Genomic DNA, 25,271 nt, shown 5'->3' on the forward strand with positions numbered 1-25,271 from the left:
TGGGTTTGTTTGTTTTGTTTCATTATGTTTTGTTTTTGGTTTTTTTCTGTGCTTATGTCACTTTGCTTTCCACCAGGTTGAAAATGGAGAACATCTCGGAACACCCCACACAAGACTCCCATTTGCAGACTTACTGCCTCTGGCCACCCTTGGACCACTGTTGCCCCATTACAGTAAGTAGATGGGAGCTCTCGCTAGGTGCTGTACTGGCCTCACAGTGTCACAGGTGTCCCTACAGCAGCATGGCAGAGCACACTATATCAGGTGAGTTACATACCAGTTCAGAATCTGAACTGGTAACAGCCTTTGTTCCCAGCTTCAGTGCTGTTTGGGGCTTTGTTTGTTTGGTGTTGAGAGGAAAAAAAAAAAGTTTGTTTACTTTTTTAAGAGTAGTACATTTCAGTTTGAATGACAGACACTTCAATATGTATCCCATGGTGCAGCTTTCACTCCTGTGGGAGTAAGACTTGTGACATGAGTTAGTAGGAGGTCAGATTTTACATCTGCTACGGTCTTCCTGAATGACCTTGGACAAGCCCTTTGATCTGTTTATGCCTTTGTCTTGCTGCATAGATGAGAGAGGAAGACACCTCCACCACCACCACCCCCTGCAGCCCTTGCGCTTGCACAGTCAGGGAAGATGCTCCCTTCTGCAGAGATCAGCTTCAGCTGTGTTTGAACATAACTAGATCTGATCTCAACAAGCTCTAGAAACAACTTACTGTAAATAATAGTAATAACACCATTAATGCTCCGTATACTTTGTAATACGCCTGCGTGAGGCTACATCTGTGTGTGTTTAGATAAGCTGTAAGCAGCAGTATTTGGGCTTTGCACCAGCTGCTGTGATCAGAATGCAGTTATCTGCTGGTTTGTGCCTGTGACGGTAGGTAGGGATGGAACACCACTCTGTGCATTGCAATCTCTGTATGTGGTGTCTGCTTTTGGCACTCTCATCTCTTTCATTTATGAATGAGTGAGTGAGGGAGGAGACGGCTGGGCTGGGCTGGGCCGACTCCTTTGCAGTTGAACTATAAAGAGCACAGGAGCTGAAATGCAATCTCCTCCTCCTCCTTCCCTGCGCTGTTTCACTGACAGCCTTGCTCACAGCTGGGAGGAGGACAGCCTCACCAGTAGCCTGAGCAGGAGCTGGGAGAACTGAAGTTTTGTGCTTTTCACACTGCAGGGAAGACCTCTTTGCATAAACTCTGCTCACAGGTGAGTTTCATTTTTATCTCTTCATTCTTAAAAGCAAGTTAATTTTCCATCATTGAGCCAGGTTATATTATACAAGGTTACAACCCCTGGAAAGGTGGAAGGACAGGATTTTTGGCTGTTTTTTGGCTAAAGCAAAACAATGAGGCAGTCTAAGGACTCAACCAAAATCCATGTCCAAAAAAAATTTACAACTTCATAATTAATTGCCTTGGCAAGTTCCCACTAATGGGGACTTCAATAAAAGTTCTTCTAAAAAAACTTTCTTGAGTTCCACTTAGGCACAAGGAGAGCTGATTGTTGAAGTTGTATTGATGAAAGGGATTTGCTAAGATAAACCAAGAAACTATTTCATGTTTGCAGCAGGGAACCAGAGCAATGGCCTGTAGATAAATTCCGCTAGTCATTTTCAGAAAACTTAGTAGGACCATATAAGCAGACTAGATAAAAGATATTTTGAATGACTAATAAGTGATTTAAATACCTCATTTTGCCTGAGAACACAAGGCAGAAGTTACGCCTAACAGGAAACTGCTAAACCACATACCTTGGTGTGTGGGTGCTCTGTGTACACCTATATAGATTTGTCTTTGTATCTCACAAGTATGTCATTACTGTATTTTCCAAACAATAAGCCACTCTTATTGCTGCAGTTCAGAATCTGACTTGGGACAATTCGGATGTGAAGGTTTGTTTAGTGAAATTAAATTTATTCAGTCAGAAATTAATCCATTCTATTATTTTTTTTTAATAGGATTAAACCCCTTTGTTCATTATCGTCGGTTGCCTGTGTTACAAGTACATTTTTCTGGTTCTTGACAGTCTTTGTAAAGAAACTAGAAAAGTAAATTGCAGAGCAAACAGCTTCCTGTGTGCATAGGGAGAGGAGCTGAGAAGTAGAGAATTTAGAAGAATATAGCGGCTATGTCCTGTCCTTTTCTGTTGGGAACATACGCAGGTATTTATTAATACAAATTTAAGGAAACTTAACAGTGAGGCAAGGAAAAATAACTACACTTAGGCTCATAAGACATGACACTGTCATTTGTGAGCACTATGGGACTTTCTGAGCAGTATGTTAATCAGTTCCTTCCGTGACTTTTTCCACATTAGCACCCTGTGTTCACACTGGCTCCAGAAGAGTATGGTGTCTGACCACTTCTTCTTTCAAGTTTGCTTTAACCAAGAAGCCAGTAAGAGTGAGTCAATCCTGTGTATTTAACAGCCACTCTTTCATTCCTTCTCTGAGGAAACAAAATTTTTTACTGTCCTCATCCCTATCCTTCTTGCCTCCCCATCTTATTGTTAGTATGTTGTTCCCCCGTATCATTCTGCTTCTACACATGCAATTGTAAAGTCTTCCTGTTATATGAGGGAAGAAGCAGAAGGTACTATTTGAGCTTATTATACACTTGCTGCTATACAGCTGTAATTTGGAAGATAACATAGAAGGAACATCCCCAAAGTTTTAGGAGTCTTCCAGGGTTTGGCAACTACGCCATGATAAAATACTTGGTTTATAGAATGGAGTGGTATGTTGTTCTGCAATAGCGGGCCACAGCCGAGGAGGTGACAATGTCGACATCACAGCATTGTGGTTTGAATATTACAGTTTCAAATGAAGAAAGCTGTGACAGTTCCAATATCTCATTAAAAAACCTCATGTCACTTGTCAACTTCAGTGAGATGTATTTATCTCACTTTGTGGCTGGTGAACAAAAATTGACTCCCTTTGTTCTGGGACCTGAGGAGTGTAAGCAGTCCTAGACAGTAGGAAAATAGAGGGGAGGGAGATGTGGAGAAAGGAGGGAGAAGGGAGGAAAATGAATCCTAGTCAAACTAGGTGTACATAGGTGTCATCATACTAGATGTCATTGAATAGGGTCAGCCGCAGGGATGGCTGGTTCCTGGGGTCAGACAGACTGTAAACTTCTCACCTGTGGCTGAGCACAGTTGCACAGGGCCAGGTGTACAAAGGCAGGAGTATTAACGTAAATCTTCCTCCCCTAACTAGCCCTGTGGATATTGTTACTCAGATTAACCAGCTGATGCTGTAACTGAAAGTTTTCTTGGCATCCCATTGAACAAGCTCATGGAGAAGAAATTTTTTTTCCCTGCCGGTTTTTCTAGACCTGACCTGAGGGTGCATTCATGTTGCCATGGAGTTCACTGCCACTGACTATTCTTGTGTTAGTGTGGTGATAACCAAAGAAAAAGTTATTTTGGACTCACAAGGACATTTACACAACTTGCTGATTATTTTTAAGTGAAGAACTGTGAGAAGAGAACTCCAGACATAGCAGCCTTGTGAGGCTCATTACCTTATAATTAGCTGAATGTCTCCTCTAAGAGGTTTGTTTTTCCTATAAAGCTTATTTTGAGTGGCTTTTAATGCTTGTTATTAATTATTCTGCCAGCTGAAGCATTTGCAGGGCTGCTGGCCCTTACAGCTAATGGCAATGGTTTTAAAAAGACAAAGAACAGCTTTAATGTTTAGAAGAAACTGGCTGATAATTTGAAGGAAAGGTATTAGTAATCAGCAGAAGCTAAGAACAACACTGCAGTTTATTCTCTGAGGGATGCATCCACTGTAATTCCTGTTTCTCCACTAGAAACCACACTTTGAAATCTGTTAATCTACTGGGTAGCAAAAGGAGAACTTTTTAGGCACTTCATCTGGAAGCTGTAGCTGATATGCCTGAAAAAGAAAAGACTAAATAATAGGTTTAAAACATTGTTAGAGGGAGTCTGAGAAATGAGCTCACCTAAAAGTGTACTCTGTTCCTCTCCATGGAGCCCTTGTGCCAGAAATTGTTTCTGTGGCAACAAATTTGTTTCCAGCTGGGTTGTCTTGGAGTTTGATCTGGGGCTGCTTAGGCTCAGATCTGTCATCACGCCAGGGGCAAATAGAAATGCAAACCCAATCTGGCCTACGGTGATGGAGAGGGAATTCTGCTGCTGTTACTGTCTCTCCACGAGAGATGTTGTCCTGACATTCTCCTCTCAAAAACTGCTACGGACAGCTATTGCTGTTAGGGTAAGCCTAGTTTCTCATTTCTGGACATCGTTGCTTTCTTCTACAAGCTTTCAAGCTTCCTTTCTCTCACATTGCTATGGGTCGACAGTAAAGACAGCTTTGAAGAGAGGTCAGATAGCTAACAGAGGAAGGGGAGTTCAAACCTGAACACATTACAGAAGCAAATGCAATCAAACTATCAAACTTAAGTCACTTTAATGACACCTGAATAAAATGCTAAAATGGGCAACTTCAGTAGGGAAGAATGGAAACATTATTACAGAGATGCTTTGGTTTGGCTTTCTTATAACTCAGTATTTTTGTAACAATTGGAATTTGATCATTTTATATCTGGAAACACTTTGTCTTTCATCTGCCAAAGGAAAAAGGAAAGTTTTAACCTGTGATGGATAGTGATTTAGTGTCTACAAACATATATAATTAGAGGATGTATCTATCTTATGGTCCAGGTTTAAGAAGCGATCAGACATAGCTTTCAAAATAGTAACTGTCTTTTAATCTTGCAACAAGCTTACACTAAAATTACTTACTCTGTCAGGACATTATTATTTGGAATTTGAACCTGTGTCCAAATTTCAGAGATGGTCTTACACTTCCACCCCAAAGTAGGTCCTGGATTTCTGAACATCTCTCAAGTTTGGAGTCAGTCTCCTGTGCCAGCTTTTCCATTTCCTGCCCAAGAGCTTGTGAGAGCTCCCCTGTAATGAGAATCTGATTCTCTCCTGTTTCTCTAGTCAGATGCGTGTTGGCAAGCAGAAATGGTTTACAGTAAAGTTGTCGCTTTTGCTGTGAGTTGCTTCTGTGATACTATTGAAGAAGGTTGGTTTTCTTTTTTTTTCATTTCTGAAGTCATGGTTCTTCAACTATTTTTTTCACTTTGTGTCGAACCTTTTATCCAGATTAATACCATTATTATGGGCAGTTTGTTTCTCCCAGTTTTCTTTGAAAGAAGAGTAGAGAAGGGTCAGTCAGTTTTCAGCCATATGGATAATTGAGTTTGTGCCCCCAGGCTGGATGCTGGGATTTGTCTCCCAGGAAAGAGATGGTAAACCTGTTGGGGCTCTGACACGGGGGAAGCAGGCAGTCACTGCTTATGCAGATACCACTGTCATCCAAAGGGTGGGATGGAAAAGTGCTGGGAAGAACATTTAGGCTCTTAGGCAGGATGCTGAAGTGCACAAATTCAGCAGCACTGTGCTGAGGAAGGCTTCTCACACCATATGCAAGGCCAGACAGAGGTATAGAGGCAGTTTCAAGGTATGACTAAGAAAACGGAGGAGGGAAGATGAATTCATGTACATCAGGAAACGAAAGCACTTGGGAGTAGGGAAAGGCCAGACTTTGTTTAAATCTTAATGAAAACAAGACACTAACAAAATCAGGTGACTGGTAAAATATTTTTAAACTGAAAATTAAAGGAATTAAGGAAATTAAAGTTAGGAAATGAACATGTAAGCAAGCCTGCAAATACAGATGCCAGCACTTTGTTTAGAATTATTTATCATTTGGGGACTAGGTTGTTGGAGTCCTGTATCCTCAAATGAAAAAAAAAAAAACCAACCAAGAAAGGACCAAAGTTTTCAATAGTCATCTAGGGAGTGAGAACAACAAGGGAAAGAGCACAGAGGAAAACCTTCTGCAAGGCGTGCTGCTTCTACATAATCGTGAGAAGTCTGAGAAATAACACTGGAGAACACGCCTCACATGCGAATATTGACTTAGATCTACAGGAAACTTGGTAAATCTCCAAAAGGGAAATTGCAAAAAAGGAGGAAGCTTAGTATTAAAGGCAGCAAAAAGGAATAACTTAGAAGAGTTAAATCTCTGCAGACTAGATGGGAACTATTTGAAGACATGCACAAATGCGTGTGCATGCAAGCACACCCCCACCCACCCCCAATGCTGGATCCAAGGAAGAAATACAGAAATACGGAACTGGAGACAAAAAAGACTTAACTGAGTCTGAAAGGAAACGAGCACGGCTGAACAGTAGTGCGTGAAAGGGCAGATGGTGTGCTAGACTAGAAAGAACTAGATCTAGAACAGAAACATGTCTGAAATGCAGAATAGGGAGCAGTGTAAGCCAGAAACACATAGGACAAAGGCACAAAAGCATTATTCCAGTTTTAAATGGCAACAGCATGCATGCTTCAGTTGAACAGGCTCCTATCCTATGATTAACTTTGTCTCTTCGATTAAAATAAATCCAAACAGAAGAAAAAGAATGAAGTCAAAGAAAAAGGAGGGAAGGGAAAAAAATCTCCAAATATTGTAAATAGCTTTTCACTTTACCATGTCTTAAAACTGTTGCTGCACAAAATTAATCATATAGTGAATCATATATGCAGAAAATAGCATTTTAAAAAGAGATGACTTTATAGAATTTATCATTATTTGCTGATGCATGGAATAATGAAAGCATTAATGTTCTCCTTGAACAGGAGATGTGCTCAGTCTTTTTTAAACACAGCAGAGTTTCAACCACATTTCAGTTAGACCTAGCAAGCAAAATTTTTCTCTGAGATTGCCTTTACCATTTGTCAAACATTATTGGTCAAACACTGATTATTGATGTCCCAAGCTACTGTTTGTCAGCAGCACTGCAAAATCAGTTCTATCCGCTGAACTATCAGTAGAGGAGGAGGAAAAATTGTACTGATGGATGTTTAGTTGCTTTCCAAACTGCTTTTGGTTAATGACATAGTTCTGTTTGGGAGGGTATGATGTGCTGATACTTGGGTTTAATTATACCTTGCTCTGTCTGGAGGTGGTGGCATTATAAAAGATGCAAGCAGAAAGATATTTTGGCCCAGCTTTGGTATCCAGCTTGTTAGTTTTTGAACAAAAGTTTTCCCTTGTAACCAGAGAGTGATGCTGGGGAGTCTTGGCACAGGGGACTGTCTTGCATGTTGTCGTCATCCCCTCCCCTGTCTGTGAAAGCATATGGGTACAGAGAGCAAGTTGCTCTCAATATATGCATTGACTGTATCTGTATAGTGCCATAAGCATCTGGGCAAAGGTACAGGCTTAATATCTGGCTCGCTGTGCTCAGCCTTGGTTTGTGAATACTGACTGGTATGGGATGCCAGCAGTGTGCTATGGCCCATGTGCTATAAGTGTGTGGCCCATGCTTAGGCTGCTAAGAAATCTGTGGGGTGACTCCCACAAGGCTATGGCTCCCTTTGGGCAGTTGGTCTGTGAAGCAGGGGCTGTATGGCAGTGCTGGGGGTAGAGGGGCATGCTGGCAAACCAAGGAAGCCAAAAATCATGGAAATTCAATAGAAATATGACCTAAACTTTAAGTCACTGATCTATATGTAAGACACCTGGCATTGTCTGATGGAGCACAGTACTTGGTGTCAGAGCAGGCTGCAACATCGAATGAGGCAGTAATACACAGTTTGGGAAAATGAGTCAGAAGAGTGATTTTCCCCAACGATGTAGATGGTAAAATGAATCAGAACTCTTTTAGTTCAGAAGGGTAAAGTTCCTATTTCTCAATCACAGGCTACAACACTGTTGTTCCAGTCCTTGTTCCTTACTGGTAATATTGCATGTTGATCACGGTTTATATGGTTTCTAATCAGTAAGGCCCGTGTAATCTTGGCTTTTCTTGCATTGCCATTTTAAATGAGGATCAGCGCAGATTCAGGATTATAAGCAGTTCTGTTGTCTGTGATTGATCATTACTTACTTGCCTGCTGCTTGTGCCAATAGAAACAGCACAGTGCTTTGGCTTCTGCATCAAGGAGGCTTGTGAGGACAGGGAATTTGACTTGGCTGAGGTTTTAGTTGAGGGGAAGGGAAGACTTGGAGTTGTTCTCTGAGGAATACAGGGATTTAAGATTTCTGCAGAAACTGATGTTGATGTGTTTTCCTCCTCCTGTTGTCTTGTACTCAGGCAAGTCATCCACAAAGTCTTGGAGAGATGTTCCATGTGGTAGGAACTAATCGCAACAGCTCAGCAGTGAAATACTTGGAGGGTCATGACATCCACCTGGCTGATCTTTAACAGCAGGAAGGAGGGGACAGATGAGGGTCATTTTTAAAAGCTTTGAGGCAGCTATAGCATGACTAATTCCTCTTATGTGATTCACCAATACCACTTGAATTGCTTGCCTGAAATTAGACACTGTATGAACTTATTACCATAAATAGGGATTTTCCAAAGTGGTGTTTCTTTTTAGCACTTCCCTGTGCTCAGCCGGTTGTTCAAATCTTGCATTTGGTAAAAACATCCTAATCCTAGATAATGACTACGAAGTAGTCTGAGATACTGCATTGACTGTGCCTATTATCCTACCTGCCTTCCTTACCCTTTGTGTCAAGTTGTCCTTCATATGTGCAGGCCTCATCTAAGAAGTCCAAAGTCATAAAAACCTGAAATGAAATGGTTCAGCAGCAGAACATGGGGTTTTTGGTACAGTTTTTGTGCATGTGAACTTAAATAGATTTCACTTTGCTACAGCTTTCAGTTCTAGGAAAAAACTTTCAAAATGAAAGCTATTTCATAAAAAATAATTGGAAAATTATGATTTGTTTCAAAACACAATTCCTTTGTGGAAATTATTTTACTTCATGTCAATTGTACAATACAATTTGTTTCCATGCTATATTGCATGTCGCTAAGAGGGACGAGTTGTGCCAAGTTACCTGGCAAACAATAGTGGAGAACAGAATGGGAAGGCCCTGAGAGCTCCCCAGATATTTCTTTGCCTTCAAGGGGCATCAGCTGAACCATTCTCAGGTTGTCTGCCAAACTTTAAGACCTTCTGTGATGACAGCTCTACTTCCATGTACCATCTACCCTGGTGCTCCATTTGCCTTTGTTAGTGGAAAGATTTTCATGGTGTTTAACCCAGCCTCTCTCATCTTTCCAACAATCTTTTACATGTTTGAAGGTTTTTGCTGTGTTTGCCCTCAATCTGGTCTTCTTTAGACTAAACAAGCCCAACTGCCTCATTCTTTGGCTTTGCTAGACTTCTGACATTTCCCCTGCATTTCTCCTAACCACAACCAGCAGATCCCAGAGGATCTGTGCACCTCTGTAGAGCCTTGCAGAGGTGCACAGGGCAGAGGTCTAGTACCTACAGGCTGCTGAGATGTCCCAATGTGAAATGAGTATGTGGGTGTTCTGTAAAATTGTGTGGTTGACTTCAGTTCAGTATGTGACCCCTGGAACACCCACATCCTTCCTGGTGTTCTGCTGTAAAATAGGACATGCTTTATTACTGACTTCTCGTATCATACGGAAATACATAATATGTCGTATACAGCAGTTTGCACATCAGGTAAGAAAGAAGCTGGGTAGTCAGTGCTCTAATTAAAATGACAAATGTGAGCCTAGGATGATAACCTCTTGGATTATTCAGGGCTTTTTCTTCTGAAATATTGACATTTTCCAGGAACATAAGTTTTGCATTTCAGCAAGTCCTCCCAGTGTAGCTTACAGGGTACTGTGTTACTATAAGTTACTGGTGTGTGGTACTTTAGCTCCTATGGCCATTCAGAAGTGCTCAGCTGCTTGCTTTCTAGGTGGCTTCCTGCTTAATCGAGAATTTGTTTGTTGGTTTGACGTACGAAGTGAGTTGAATATAGAACTATTAGATGTGTGATCCATACTGATTCAGCTGTTCCTTACAGATCTTCATGATCTATGGGCCAAGGCACTTGTAAGATTAAACTCCATTACCATGTCATTACTGATGGGAAATGAGCATTGGAGCTAGGTTTAGAGGTCATTAAATTATTTTAATTAATTATGTGGCTAATAGACATGGGCTATTTTCATTGGCTTCTAGTTACATTCATTCATCAGCCCACGTAGCTCATGTTAGGCTGCACAGGTCAAATTTCTCAGTTTATGGTCATGTCAAATCTAGTGCTTTCAACAAGTGTTAAATTCACTATGAGGGAAAAAAAAAATGATTCAAGTATTTTAACATGAACCTTCTACTCAGATCCACATGATCGGTTCCTAATGACAAATTTACAAGTTGAAGGCATGAAACTCTCAGCCACCCCACCACTGTGGGCCAGATGGCATCTGAAGTTTGAGTGATGAAATATTTAATGTAAAAAGCTTACTTCAGACTTCGGAGAAATTTGGTAAACAGAAATTAAGAGGTTGGGACAAATTCCCAGGATTTCAAAGTTTGAGCAAATGGAGTGATTTACCCAATGCTGTGAATAATTGCATGTCTGTGCTAGGGAAAACTGGACAGCAGTGACTAATTAGTCTTTTGTTTATGTGGGTTCTGAAAAAATGTTGCTGGCTTCCTTCTTTGACAATAGGTTTATAAATGGAGTTATACAATGACAAAAGTAAAGTAATTTTGTAAAGTAAAGTGATTGCATCCCTATGAGTAAGAAATGAAGCAAAAGGGGCAGGAAACCTGCATGGATGAGCAAGGAGCTTCTGGCAAACCTCAAACAGAAGAAGGAAGTTTACAATATGTGGAAAAGGGGCAGGCCACTTGGGGAGAATATGTGAACATTGCCAGAACATGCAGGGATGCAATAAGGAAGGCTAAGTCTGTTTGGTGAGGGATGTCAAGGACAACAAGAAGGGCTTCTTCAAATATATCAGTAGGAAAAGGATGACTAGGAAAAATGTGGGCTAAATAAGGTGGGTGCCCTGGTGATGAAGGATACAGAGAAGGTGGAGTTACTGAATGCCGCCTTTGCTTCAGTCTTTACTGCCAAGGCCAGTCCTCAAGAATCCCAGACCCTGGAGGCAAGAGAGAAAGTCTGGAGAAAAGAAGACTTTCCCTTGGTTGAGGAGGATCAGGTTAGAGATAATTTATGTAAACCTGACACTCACAAATCCATAGGCCTCAATGGGATGCACCTCCAAGTGCTGAGGGAGCTGGCAGATGTTATTGCTAAGCCATTCTCCATCATCTTTGGGAGGCCATGGAAGAGAGGTGCTTGAGGACTGGAGGAAAGTTAACGGCATTCAAGTCTTCGAAAAGAGCAGGACCCAGGAAACTGCAGGCTGGTCAGCCCCACCTCCATCCCTGGAAAGGTGATGGAACAGCTCATCCTGGATGTCATCTCTAACTGTGTGGAGGAAAAGAGGGTTATCAGGAGTTGTCAACATGGATTCACCCAGGGGAAATCATGCCTGACCAACCTGGTAGCCTTCTGTGGTGGAATGGCTGGCTGGGTAGATGAGGGGAGAGCGGTGGATGTTGTCTACCTCCATTTTAGCAAGGCATTTGACACTGTCTCCCATAACATGCTCATAGGTAAGCTCAGAAAGTGTGGGTTAGATGAATGGACAGTGAGGTGGATTGACTGGCAGAGCTCAGAGGGTTGTGGTCAGTGGCACAGAACCCGGCTGGAGGCCTGTAGCTCGTGGTGTTCCCCAGGGGTCAGTGGTGGGTCCAGACCTGTTCAACTTATCCATCAGTGACCTGGATGAAGGGACTGGGGGTACCCTCAGCTAGTTTGCTGATGACACAAACTGGGAGGAGTGGCTGATTCACCAGCAGGCTGCACTGCCATTCAGCGAGAGCTGGGCAGAGAGGAACTCAATGAAGTTCAGGAAGGGCGAGTGCAGGGTCCTGCACCAAGGGAGGAACAACCCCACGCACCAGTACAGGCTGGGGGCTGGCCTGCTGGAAGGCAGCTCTGCAGAGAAGGACCTGGAAGTCCTAGCTTCTCCTGTCTTTCTGAGGTAGGGTGTGAAGTAAGTGCTGTTGCCTATCCCAGCCCAACTTCATCTTCTCCAGAAGTATGGCAAGATTCACTTGAGGTGAGTCTCCATTGCTGCGAGTCAGTCTGTAAATGCATGGATATTTATATTGATTGTCTGATGTCTTGTTCGCATTAAAGCTAGGCTTAGTGTTGTATAATTATCCAGCTACTCTTTTTTTACAAGACAGGTGTTATGTCTCTTTTACCTCGGTCCACCATAATTTCTGAAACATCATCAACAATAGTTCACATATTGCTTTAGCTCATTCCCTCAGAGCGCACATAGACTTTCAAAATATCTATTAGCCTTTGCTTATCTATTTTTTCTGTGCTCCCATCCTACTGTTAAAAACAATTCTGTTAGATGCTGGGTCACAGTTTTGGTTCTAAAAATTGGAATATAAAATATCAGCAAGTATTTCAGCTATGTTTAGATCTCTGTTTGTGCCTCATATGTTCTCTCCTTTTACTTTTCTTGTGCGTTAATAGAAACATTCTTCATTGCCTTTCATAGCTCTACTTGTGACCCTTTTAGAATCATAGAATCATAGACTGGCTTGGGTTGGAAGGGACTTTTAACAGTCCAAACCCCCTACAACGAGCAGGGACATCTTCAACTAGATCAGGTTGCTCAGAGCCTCACCCAACCTTATCCTGAACGTTTTCAGGGATGGGGCAGCTACCACCTCTCTAGGTAACCTGTGCCAGTGTTTCACCACCCTCATCACAAAAAAAATCTGCCTTATGTCTAGTCTGAATCTACCTTCTTTCAATTTAAAACCATTGCCCCTTGTCCCGTTGCTGCAGGCCCTATTCAAAAGTCTGTTCCCATCTTTCTTATAAGCCCCCTTCAAGTATTGAAAGGCCTCAGTAAGGTCTCCCTGGACCCTTCTTTTGTCCAGGCTGAACAATCCCAGCTCTCTCAGCCTTTCCTCATAAGAGAGGCATTCCATCCTTCTGATCATTATTGTGGCCCTCCTCTGCACCTGCTCCAATAGGTCTGTCTTTTACATCATAATTGTTCCAATTGAATCCAGACATCATTGTGCCATTTCCTCATACTCCGCCATGTACCCCAGTTTCCACTTTCTTCTACATTTTTTTCCCTAAACTTACTCTAAGGGTATTAGCTGGTTTCTGACCATTTTCTATTGTTTGACCAATCCCTAGTCTCTTCTGCTGGTCACTGCTTCCCAGCATCTTTACATGACCTTATTTTTTCAGGCTTTGTGAACCAGGATCAAACCAAGCTGACAAACCCTCAAGCGTTGTGGGAAGCTTAGTGTGTGAATTTAAGGGCTGGTGTTTGTGTAGGTAACGATCTGAACCAAATCCTAAACTGAAACAACCTCTGGTTTCTGGTTCCAAGACATGCGGCACAGTTGAAGTCCTGCTATGATAACCAAGTGACTGAGGCCTGTCTGCGGTGTGTGACAGGTGCAGGGACAGATTAAACAGCAAGAGAGCTACTGTCACATAAAGATACACGACTACATTATGCTCCCTGTTCACAGACATGGGTACTTTGCGAATGAGACAAGCTGTGTGCACAACTTTTGCAAATTCCTACAAAGTAGTCCTTTGGTGCAGTCCCATTTGTCTCTGCTAAAAATACGTATGTCTAATTCCAGGCAGATTTCTGATGAGGAAAATTGTAGCAATGTTCACTGAAATTGGAAAAAATCCACCCAGACTCCATGCTAGTACTTGGTCCGAGCTGAAGAGGCTGTTGTAAGTGGCTCTGAGCTATTTCCTGTGCTGTGCCAGCAGGCAGCGCTTAATGTCTGAGCTGCTCTGTGGTTCGGTGCTTTGGGGAGTCATGATTTTGTTCAATAGTTAAGGCACAAAGAAACTGGGAAGAAAAGAACCTGTTGTTAAACTGCTCAGCAAGCAATGAAAGTTGGCTTGTTTAAATCAAGAAAGTGAGGCTTGTGAAGCCTCCTTGGCTTTATTTTTAGTCCAGGAACAAGAGAATTGTTTGGAGCTGATGTAGATGGCAAGACTCTTCTAATTTGTTTCCCAGACTTCAGTTTCGATGTGTATCATCTAAATGATGCGGGCATATACGAGAGAGAAATATTGCCTGGAAGTGTCTGCAGACTTTGTGATACTGAAGGTGTTACATAAACTACGCTCTAAAAAATCACAGCTGCATGATTTCCACATTAAAGCTGTCTAAAAGGAATGCCTGTGTGTACCCGTTCATAACTTTCAGCTTTACAATTATCTGCACCCCAGATGTTTTTCATACAGCAACTTTTTCATTTTTTCTCCTCTTCCTACCCAGACAAGGTCAGTAAGGAATGGAGGGAGCTATTCTTCTTTTCTCTCCTATACCCTCCATCAACTTTCCTTTAGTTTCCACTTTTCCAGATGGCTTGTAAAGTATTGTGCATTATGTTTTTTATAATAAGGTGGGCTCTTCTGCACCCATGTGTTTAACACTGCTATCGCAGTACTTTGATACCAGGTTTCTTGGAAAATCATACAGTTTCACTCCTTGGCCAGCACAGAGCCATTTTTACTATACTTAGTGAGATGGGAAAGAGGAACTGCCTTTATATTTTCCATTTGGCTATTGAGCCTCTTCCTAGCCAGGCACAAGGGGTCAGAGGGCACTAAGGTTGCCCCAGAGCCCATGTGCTGAGGAGGCTGAAACAAGGGGAGGATTTCCTGGCTCGCTGCTGCTGCTGACCAGAAGAGCAGTACAACACATCTATTGTACAAGCAAGAATCTGGACCTTTGTTTTTCATCCCCATCTTTGAAATCAGGGAGGGTTTGTTAGCACAAGGCAAAGAGATTCATAACAGCCAGCCTTCTCTTCCTGCCCCCTGTCCAGCACTTCCTCCAGGAGCAGGAAATGTTGCTGTAATAATAAGTGTATATTATATTAGCATAATGTCATATCAATAAGACTTTTGCTGTTGCCTCCACTTTCTGCATTCTGGCAAGACTTTTAAGCTAAACAGAAATGAGTTTTACAATCATGTTCTCTGTTATGTAAACATAATTTAATAAAAAATTTTGAGTCCTTAAAGGAAAAGAAACATTTTCAAAAAAACTGTGCAGCTGTAGGGTACATCTCCTTTTTCTCACACCACGATGCATACTGACTGGTATGTAACTGGCTGGGTAACACTGAATGGAACTCAGCGCTGTTGAACTATGCTAGACATATAAAGACAGTGACTTTTCAAAATTGTCAACAGCTTTTGAATTACTATTTGGCTTCATCAGCAGAAGCTGGACACTGCCTGGACACTTTTAGCTGGTAGATCAGACAATAGATCCCAGATTTTTAGGCATTTTAGACTAGAACTAGGTGTGCCAATCATTCTGTGCAGGCTAACTCTTACATGTAAAAGTCACCAAATTAGCATACAGAAATGAAATGGTATCAAATACAAACTCAAATACAATTGTACTTGTCCTGGAGCTCTGGTTTGGAAAAGGTAGGTGATGTTAAGTAGGTTATCAAATCTGCCTTGGCAAAGATTCTGTGTGCTGTCCTTGTGGGTGTGGAGCCAGGTCTCCTGTAGGCAGAAGAGTTGCATGATGGTTATAAAGCCATTAAGAAACTGGTTAGTGTTACAGGAAAGCTAATGGCTCCTAAGTAACAGTCCTTTGGGAAATTTGTACATAACTTTAGTGATTAATTTCTGCTGTATGTGTCTGCACTGCTAACATTATCATGCTTATTCTGTGGGAAGGTTATGGCAGTCTCTTGGAGCAAAATTCAAACTGAACCAGTTTGGTGACTCGCTCCTTTAAGGAGCATTTCTCCTGCTCTGCTTTATTTATCCATTATAAGTATTGTGGCACCCACAGTGGAGGGAATGAGTCTATTAACCCCCAAAGGAGCTGTGTGAGAGTGAGAGGAGCTTGCACTCTGCTAGGCTTGACCAGTCTTTTGCACAAGATCACTGGACATTGAAGTTAGAAGTTTTGAGAGAGATGAGCTTACGTTGGCCTGTTGTTTCATGATTGAAGGTGTGTGAAATCCCCAAGAATACTTCCACCAAAACTCGGGCTGATGTTCTGCCTTTTGGTAAAAAAAAAGCAAATGAATGAAAAGCATGTTCTAATTCCTAAATAATTACGTGCGCCCTTGAGTTTGTTGTGATTTTTGTGGGACTGTGCTACACTGTTTGAGGCTAAACACTGAAAGTCTTTGCAGGTTTGGTCAGTTATTTCAGCCAGGCAATTATTTTCTGACCTAAAGCAAGTGGTTTTCTTTTCAGTTTCTGCAGGAGCAAAGGCCATCAGTATTAAAACAAAAATAAAAAAAAAATATTTGGCAGCAATATCCTCAAATGCTGCAGCTTACAGTAATTTTACTGTCGTTTTCATAAGGATTGCCTTGGAAAAAATTGTATATTCCTAGACAGGACAGAAGATGACAAGAATACGAATTAGGATACTAAACAGGAAAAAGCAACAAGGCATTATGTTCGTCCCCGAACAGTGTCGTCTCCTTTTGAGTCCATATTAACTGAAGCTGTAGGAAGAGCACACAAACTGTTAACTTTACAGAAGTATATGCTACAACCATGTATTTTCTTGGAAGAGACTGAAAGAAATATAGTCTCACTGTTCTGCATCATCAGGTAAAACATATATCCCCTTCAGAGTGGGCACAGTCTGCCCCACTTTTTTCCAATTTGAAAATTGTTTTCCAACTGTGAGCATTTGTGTCAGTGTGAATATGTCACTTGAGGTCATAAAATGCTGAATGTAATACTTCGTTTACTCTAGGCTTTAATCACTGTGGGCTGCCTTAAGGCTGAATGCTTGTCCTAGTTGAACTGAGTGCTAACCCATTGTCAGCGGTGATGTTTGTGTCTTAAATAGTAATAGTAATAGTATAGGAATGATTTGTATGGGTATGTGCATTGATTAAGGAAGATTCTTCAGGTAAAAACAATCACATTCATATTCGATGAAAATGAAAAGGAAAGATACAAATGTGTATGTAGTAACGGTAAATGAGTGTTTTTGAGAGTCAATGGCAAATAAGGAATCCGTAATACCATATCCTGCAGGACTGAGACCATGGGGTACATTGTACCAGACTTTTACAGTGTCCTTCTGACAGAAGGACAGCTTTTGGGGCTGTGTTTACAAGTAAATGTAAGAGATTCCATTATTTTTTTATCCTGATGGGTTGAACAGCATATTCCATGGTATCTTGTATCTAAAGGGAAATCTAAGAAATGGAAATTCAAAATAAATTTTTTTTGTGCACCCTGCATCCTGTAAGGAAGTTTGAGGGGACTTCTGGTTTGCCAGAGGCATTTTTTCCATCATGGAAAAACCATATTACTGTATTACTGGTTTTGTGTCTCACCTGCAAAGCAGAGAGAATATTTCTTCACCTTTTAGATACTTCAGATAATCTAAAATGACAAATGTTTGTAATTTGCTTTGGGATTCTTGGACAGAAAATTTTCTGGTACTTTTCTGCTAAGTACTAGGACTTATATGAATCATGATTTCCCAGAAAGGCTTTACCTTCTATCAAAGACTGTAAGAAATTTAAGGCTAGGAAAAAGCAGCTTACTGAAAATGGTACTATGTATTTGACAATCGTATCCCTTCTGAAGATTTTCATGTGTTTTACCTTCAGGTTGTTAACATCCTGCAGCAAGTCATCACTTCAGCCTAAAGGTTTGTGGAAGAGATGAGCGATACATGAAACAGAATAAAATTAAATTTTACATCTGTTCATTCAGGATCCTGATGAGTGATACACGGGGAGAGGTAGAAGATGGTGAATTTCACCGAGAATGCAACTGAGAAGTGCACTATTAATCATGATATTCACCAGACATTATCCCCTGTGGTATACGTATTTGTATTTGTATTAGGCTTACCAGCTAACTGCCTGTCACTGTACTATGGGTATTTACAAATTAAGGCTAAAAATGAATTGGGTGTCTATCTTTGCAATTTGACCATAGCAGACCTGCTCTATCTATTTTCTTTGCCATTTTGGCTTCAGTATGTTTTACAGCATGACAATTGGACCTACGATGAGCTGCTGTGCAAGATTTGTGGCATCATCCTGTATGAGAATATCTATATCAGTGTGGGCTTCCTCTGCTGCATCTCCATTGACCGCTACCTTGCAGTAGTGCACCCTTTTCGCTTTCAACGGTTTCGGACAATGAAGGCTGCAGCGATAGTAAGCATCATTATCTGGACCAAGGAAATAATGACCTGCTGCTTTGTCTTTACGCATGGGGAGATCAGTATGGACGCTGACAGCCATGTGGTGTGCTTTGAGCACTACCCCATCAAAGAATGGGAGCACAATGTCAATTACTACCGGTTCTCTGCTGGCTTCCTTTTCCCCTTTTTTCTGCTGGCCTTCTCTTACTGTGGGATTTTACGGGTTGTCCACAAGAGTCCCGGTACTCAGAAGAAGAAGAAAATCCAAATTAAACGACTGGTTTCAAGCACCGTTTTCATTTTTTTAGTTTGCTTTGGACCATACCACATCCTTCTTGTGGTTCGCAGCTTGTTGGAGAACAACTGCTCATTTGCTGAGAAAATATTTAATATTTACCATTTTTCTCTCCTGTTGACTACTTTTAACTGTGTTGCTGATCCAGTATTGTACTGTTTTTCCAGTGAAAGCACTTACCAGAACTTTGCCAAGATGCGAGACTCTTGTTTAACATGTTTAGGGTGTCTGAAGACTGAGACAAAGGAATGTTATCCACTGAATGCTCCAGAAACTTCCAACAAGCCACAGCATGAGCAACCACCAGGATTATTACAAATATCACATGATGGTACTGGAATGAAGGACTCCTCTGCAACTAACATGGGCAGTTTATAACATTCATCAAAAAAGATATTCTAAAATCTGCAGCTATGGCTTTGTTTGTGTATCCATCTGATTTATCCATGTATTGCAACAGTGTTACCTCCTAAAGTCTTATTACCAACGCAGTACAGTGAGGTCATTTCTGGAGGTGTTTGGGCCTTGCCAATAGTGAGGAAAGCACATACTGAATCAGTTCAGTTACAATCACATGTCCATTGTCATTGTCGCACCACTCAAAACCTGTTGTCTTGATGCCTGCGTTGACTGGAATAAGCTAGTACTCATGGGGTGTGGGTCTGTTGAATTTGTCTTTAACTGCTTTCTGTTTGCCCCTGTAGCATCTAGAGAAATTAATTGTCTGCAAGCTGTCATCATCTGTTGAAAAGGTTGGAGACAGAACACATTAATGTCCCCATATGTACTTTTTTTAAAAGAAAAAAACCTGCATTTCTGTAACTCTCAGAAATAACTTCCCCTTCAGCTAGTTTTGAGGCTGGCAGAGACCATGCCAGAACCAGCCTCCTAAAACAACCAATTCCATTCACAAGAAACTCAGCATCTGCTGAGACCTTTTGTCTGTTGACTGCTGAGTCTGAGACTGCTGAACCTCAGCACAAGGTTGCTATTGACTTCCAGAGGTATGAGAACTCTTGGCTCCGATGGGGATAAGTAGTTTGGTCTGTTGACTTGGAAAAGAAACGGGAGGTTGGTAGTATGTGAGGCACTTTGAACCCATGTGCTTCTCTGAGTCACTGTGTTCAAAGACAAATTTAGTTACGGCTAAATTCTACTACACCTTCCTAAGGATTTGATTGTGTCCTTCACAATCTATGTGTCTTGTGCAGAACAGACCATGTAGGCAATTAATTAACAACACATTTGTCAGGGAAGCTGTTAAATGGATTCTGATCAAAGTCTCTTTTCTCCCACAGATACTATTGCTTAAGGTTTGGTCATTGTTCAGGAAATACACTATCAGAAATATGATGTATGAATGTTCTGTTTCCTGGTTTAGACAGAAACAAAAGACAGGAATAAGCGGAGTTAATAGCAGTTAAAGATGCAGGAGTTGTGCTCTACAGAATTGTTTCTACCCCCATTTCCTCTCTAGTTCTGTGTCCCCCCCCCCCCCCCCCCCCCCCCCCGGTATTATACTCATGAATCCTGTATGATGATTCTCTGTATGATGATTCTTTGTGATCTGCTCCTCACACCTTCTTGTATCTGTAACCATTACACCATGAATGTTGCCTTGTCCTTTCACTTCTCTGGTTTGAAACCTTTCTTGAGGCACCTCTCTCCCTGCAACCTGGAGCTGATAACTTCCAGCAGTATAATCAGTTTAGTTTCTTGCCCGCCCCAAATGTCAAAAGATTCTCTAGACAGATAGTCTACTCCTGGTATCTGAAGTATGTCACGGTAATACAGCCTTGCTCGTCGTCGGTTTCTGAAAGGATTATATTCTAACAGTTTTCTGGAAACCACCTTGAGAGTGCAATATTAGAAATAATTTAGGGATGTGTTTAATAAAGGATGTTTTTATTATTTTCTTCATATATTTGTTCACTCTTTGTTTGAAATAACTATCTTATGAGTTTAGCCCACAGTTTCTATTTGTGAGACTACAAATCTTCTCCTGTCTCTTTCAGAAAGGGTTCATGTCCCTACTCCCAGGAGGGGATTAGGTTTGCATAGGTTAACATTTGGTTTGTTTAATTATTTTACATTTCTTTATCCTTAGACCAGTCGCCAAGCTGGATTAATTACCTTATATATGCATTTTTTTTCTTGTGATCATTAGTGCTGTTTAGCTTTACTTTCTCCTTATCTTTGTTCTGATCTCCTGTATCGACGGGGTTGTAAGGCCGGGACTCGCCACTGCCGTAATGCCGTGCTTCTATTTTGTTAAGCACCGAGCCAACTGCTTGGACTCCAATGACCTGGCAGGCAGTTAAGACACACATGGTTTGTTCTAGGATGAAATATTTGTTTTCCTGTTTATGCTTTACTTCTTTACAGTTACCCACGTTGTTTAAATTAGACAGCTGGAATGCAGAGCATGCCATATTACATCAAATTGTCATCTGAGGGATTAAGGCTTATTTGAATTTGTACTTTGATGTGGCCAGCTTTTGGTCAGCTGCTGCAGTTTCAAATCAGATGGAAACTTGTGTAATGAAGTCCAGCATTCTGCTACAGTTCTCAATGTTTAACCTGCTAGCCCACAAGAGAAGGGGGAGAATTTTTTCTTCTTTTTTTTCTTCCTTCTCTTTTTTTCCCCTGAAGTCAATATTTTATCAATTCTTTCTATAGTGTAACTGTTAGGCTTAGGCTGCAGAACTGTAACCAATGTGGGAAGAAGGTAACTCTCACTCAGAGCTTTGCTTTCCATCTCAGCCAGAAACTAGTCAACCAAGGGTCCTACTGTGGTTGCTAGAGACATGCTACACATTGTTATTGGATTAAATACAGTGCTTGGGACTGCACATGAGAAGGGATGTTAAAAACACATTCGAGAAAAAGACAAATAAATTATTACGTTCTATATTTCTTATTGAAATCTGAGTGTTAAAACTTATATTTCCAGAAAAAAAGAGCAAAAGCTTACTAAATGAAGAGTTTTTTGACAAATGTTAGTGTTTAGAAAGAATAACATACATTGCACCTGTCAGTGTAATATGTCAGTAAGCTACTAAGCACTTAGCACACAGAGAAGGAAATCAGCTGCCTCTTTTCCCAAACAGACTTTTTAAAATTATGCCCATTTCATTTTGTGGGTTCTGTGCAGCAGTGAACATATGCCATCCTGTAGGCTTACTGGCTTTGGCAAAAAGCTCAAGCATTCATATGAAATATTTTGCTTTATAGTTATAGTTTGGAGAGTTGGGAGACCTCTAAAGGAGCTATTTTCTAATTATGAAAGTTCAAAGATAGTTCTACTGCAACATCGTTCAAGAAGGTTTTAAATAAAATGAATCTAAAAAAATGTCTGATCTATAAAATATACATTGGGAGCCTTGGCGAATCTGAATGTCTAGCAGCCTGTCTGGCATTAAGATTTCTTTCTCTCATGTGTTCAACTGTTTTAAGTCTTTAAAGGCTGTGTGTCCTCAAGGACTTCAGAAGATTGATGTTCAAAATACACCAGTGTTTGTGGTAAGAACTGATTTTTCTCGTTCTCAAAAAGTTATGTGCTTGTCTTACATAAAAGAAGGAACGTAAAATTCACCTGCCAGGAAGAAAAGTAGATATAAGGTGTGGAAGTCCACGGTGCTTTGGAAAAAGCAGTGGCTAAACACAACTGCCATTCTCATCCTGTTAAAGCACAGTGGTTTGATGCTCGCTTTTTGTATCATTATAATCATTTTAGCTAAAGCATCAGTGCCTGAGAGGTGCATAGATACCCTGTCCTCTCTGCTGCAAGGGCTGACAACTAGCAGAAGTTCAGCCCTGACATTTCTCTATAGTTAAAGTAAAAATCACAGCTTTAAATGACAAAAGTCAGGCACAATTCACAACTATTTGTCATGTACTGGTTCAGTGTTAGTAGGCTTTTAAGATACAATTTAATTTTGCTTCATTTAGTTTTGTCAGGAACTTAATTTCTAAAACTGGAATTAATCCAAATGTTCATTTCCATAGTTTTATTTCATACTGAACGCAAATATTTTTTAGTTTCCAGGAATGCTTTCATTTTTAAGTATTAATTTTTAACCACTATTTATGTATTTAATTCGTTTATTCTCAACAGGATACCCTTAAATGTATACCACCTTTCTGTATTACCCAGAAAGGGACAAAAGATACACATGGTAAACTAGTAGTCCGAAGGAGGCAAATGGTATACCCTACCTTTTACATGGGAAGTTTGCAGTGCTGCCCTTTATTTTCATTATCTCAGTTAAAACTCTCCCCTTATCTCCTCACACTTCCACAGAGTACCCACCACCACCACAAGACGACCATGTTAGAGGGGCTACAGGAAGCGTGCAAGGGAGCTGTGTCTAACAGCTTTCCCTACTCTAACGCTGGGGTTTTTTGCTCTGAACCTCCCCACACCGCTGCAGCTGCTTTCCCCACCACAAGGTATTTTTAAATCCAAGTTGCTACAAGAGTTACTTCCTGTTGCAGTTATAAGGTTAGTAAAATTGGAACAGCAGTGCAATATTTCATTTTATAGTGACAAGCTTTCTTTGTAAAAGACAGATCACCTCTTAGTATATAATACCATTTTATATCCATTCTCCATTATATAATTACAGAAAAGAAAAGTAGCCCAAAAAATCATCACAATGACATGTCCCCTTCTTGCTTCACAGAGATGTAACACTGAAAGGTTGTGGGCAGCCCAGACACCAGAGATGAAAAGTAATCTTTTTCTGATTTTTTTATACCTTGTGAGAGGCTAGGGAACAAGGAACTAACATGGGGGCAACTCTCGATACAGGAAATCATCAGGGGCAGTCACCGCTGCGCTTCTTGAAGCAGCTTTTCAATCATAAGCGAATGGGTGTTGTAGAAGGGCAGCCCATCCACTTCCATTTCTAGACTGGCAGTTTTTCCACTGCGGACCCCATGCCGCACAAGTGCTTTCAGAAGCTTTTCTTCCTTAAAACCAACATAAAAAGAGAATATAATTAAGATTCTGAATCAGACAAGAGCATTACATCGAGATCTTTCTTCTAATTCTAGGGGAGACTGACCACATCCTCCATATTTATTCTGACAGCCGTTTGCTAACAACTTTTTCCCTTGTCCAAAAGAATGTGTGTAGCATCTGGAACTTAGGGAGCATCAAAAGGCTTATATTCTTGACTTCTATTTAATTGTTGAATGATCTTGTTCTCCACACTCCCTCAAACAGCACAACAACATCAATTTAGTAACACAAATCCTTTTTTTGCCTGGTTTCAAGTTCCTATATTGCATAAATCAGAATCAGAGCAACCTCCTCCCAAAGTATCTCAAAAACCACTACCTATCACTTCCCCAGTGTAGCAGCTGGCTGCAGATGCATTTTTAAAGAAAAAGAACAGAAGGGTAAGAGGATACATCAGGAAAAAAGGTTACAGGGAGTAGGTACATTGGCAATCACTTTTCTTTCCTGCAACTTCTGTGATCTCTGTGTGCCTTTTGCTCTCTGTCCACTTTTTTCTATTGATTTTACGAGAATTTGGGTTGCTTAGGAATGGGGGAATAATCCTGAAATTGTGCTTCCTTGGGATTCTCTGAAATAGTGCATACTTTTGTTTAGAACTGCAACTCAATTTCATGTTTATAACAGTTATTTTCTTGCTTAACAGTAATATAAGCAGATAACAAAGCATATTCCAAATTGAGCTGTTAAAAGTACACAAAGGGAACAGAATCCTTGGTTTTGAGTACTACCAAAGCAGCCCTGCCAGCGTCCTTGACAAACACTTCTGTACGTTTAATTACTTCTTGTTTGATATTCCCATCCAATAACCTCTAGCAAAGTCCTTTATCTCCTGGACACAAATTGACAATGAAAAAATTATGATGTTAAACTCTCTAATATTGTCTTATTAAATGTTTGGGTTTTTCCTAGGAAGACTTCTCAACCATAAAGATTACAATAGCTTTAGATCTGAATTTTGACACAATATAGTTGTATTTTAAATAATACAGTATATGGTCAAAATATAAGAATTTCTGAAAGAATTAAAGCATACCTTGCATGGTCAATTACCAGATAATTTAGTATAATTTAGTAACCTGTTTTCTGAATGCACTTTATTATTTGTCCTGTATTTTCTCTTAATGCATCCTGGTTCTTAGCTGCAACAAAGTTACATGAGGCACCAGTTTTCTATTAAAGAAAAATTATGCATAGTTACATGGTGTCAGTCTTGACATCATGTGACAACACTGCAATGATACAGCTATTTAAGGAAATTATCTGGATACATTGGTAGCTTTAGAAGTGCTACTTTTTAATTTATAAAGCTATAAATATCCATCAGCTTATCTCACATGAACGATCAAATAAGTGAATGCAAATATAATCAACTGATCTTTCTGCTTGAGAGAGGTTTTTCTTAGCATCTCTATGCAAATTGGCAAATTAGATATCTTGTGTCACGGAAGAGACACTTGAATTGGATACGCAAAACATCATTTCTAATTTGAATTCTTCTCCCACATGCTCACATGTTAGAGCACTCTGATCTGCTTTCGTGGGAAAAAGGCTTGCTTGCTTCACACTGCTTAGCTATGCCTGATAAACGGCATCCTCTCATCGAATGCTATTCTTTCCATTTGAAGGAACAATGTAGAGCATGCTTCCTTAGCTGTAAAGTGCTGCAGTTTGCTCAGAGTTCTCTCTTTAACAAACCGTTATGTTGGGAGTGGGGTAACCAGAAAAATAACCCAATTAATAGAAAAATAACTTGTTAATTTGCACTTTAATGGGAAAAACTCCCTTAGACATGACAAAGCTTATACAGAACACTAAAACAAACATC

The 25,271-nt window shown here is 40.6% G+C and overlaps 2 protein-coding genes across 14 annotated transcripts in view; one reads left to right on the forward strand and one right to left on the reverse strand.

The window, feature by feature from the left end:
- Positions 1–1,108: 1,108 nt before the first annotated feature.
- Positions 1,109–22,375, forward strand: GPR68 (G protein-coupled receptor 68). Of its 3 annotated transcripts, XM_040601321.1 has the most exons (3): positions 1,109–1,218; positions 2,329–2,414; positions 17,581–22,375. In XM_040601321.1, the coding sequence occupies exon 3, from the start codon at positions 17,722–17,724 to the stop codon at positions 18,796–18,798; it is 1,077 nt and encodes a 358-aa protein (XP_040457255.1). In that variant the 5' UTR covers positions 1,109–1,218; positions 2,329–2,414; positions 17,581–17,721; the 3' UTR covers positions 18,799–22,375. The 3 variants fall into 3 exon arrangements, with proteins under 3 accessions (XP_040457255.1, XP_040457256.1, XP_040457257.1); XM_040601322.1 differs by lacking the exon at positions 2,329–2,414; XM_040601323.1 differs by lacking the exon at positions 1,109–1,218 and having other exon boundaries at positions 2,251–2,414.
- A 625-nt stretch (positions 22,376–23,000) lies between these two features.
- The window catches only part of DGLUCY (D-glutamate cyclase), a 47,690-nt gene continuing 45,419 nt past the window's right edge, over positions 23,001–25,271 (reverse strand). For all 11 annotated transcript variants that reach the window (XM_040601320.1, XM_040601312.1, XM_040601311.1 and 8 more), the window contains one exon: positions 23,001–23,394. In XM_040601320.1, the coding sequence (XP_040457254.1) occupies positions 23,251–23,394 (144 nt within the window). In that variant the 3' untranslated portion in view covers positions 23,001–23,250. The remainder of the gene's footprint in view (positions 23,395–25,271) is intronic.

This window comes from Falco naumanni, chromosome 7 (assembly GCF_017639655.2).
Source record: "Falco naumanni isolate bFalNau1 chromosome 7, bFalNau1.pat, whole genome shotgun sequence".
In the NCBI taxonomy this organism is placed as follows: Eukaryota; Metazoa; Chordata; class Aves; order Falconiformes; family Falconidae; genus Falco; species Falco naumanni.

Coding starts and splice junctions, on each gene's coding strand:
- GPR68 (XM_040601321.1), top strand. CDS start 17,722: ATGGTGAATTTCACCGAGAATGCAACTGAGAAGTGCACTATTAATCAT.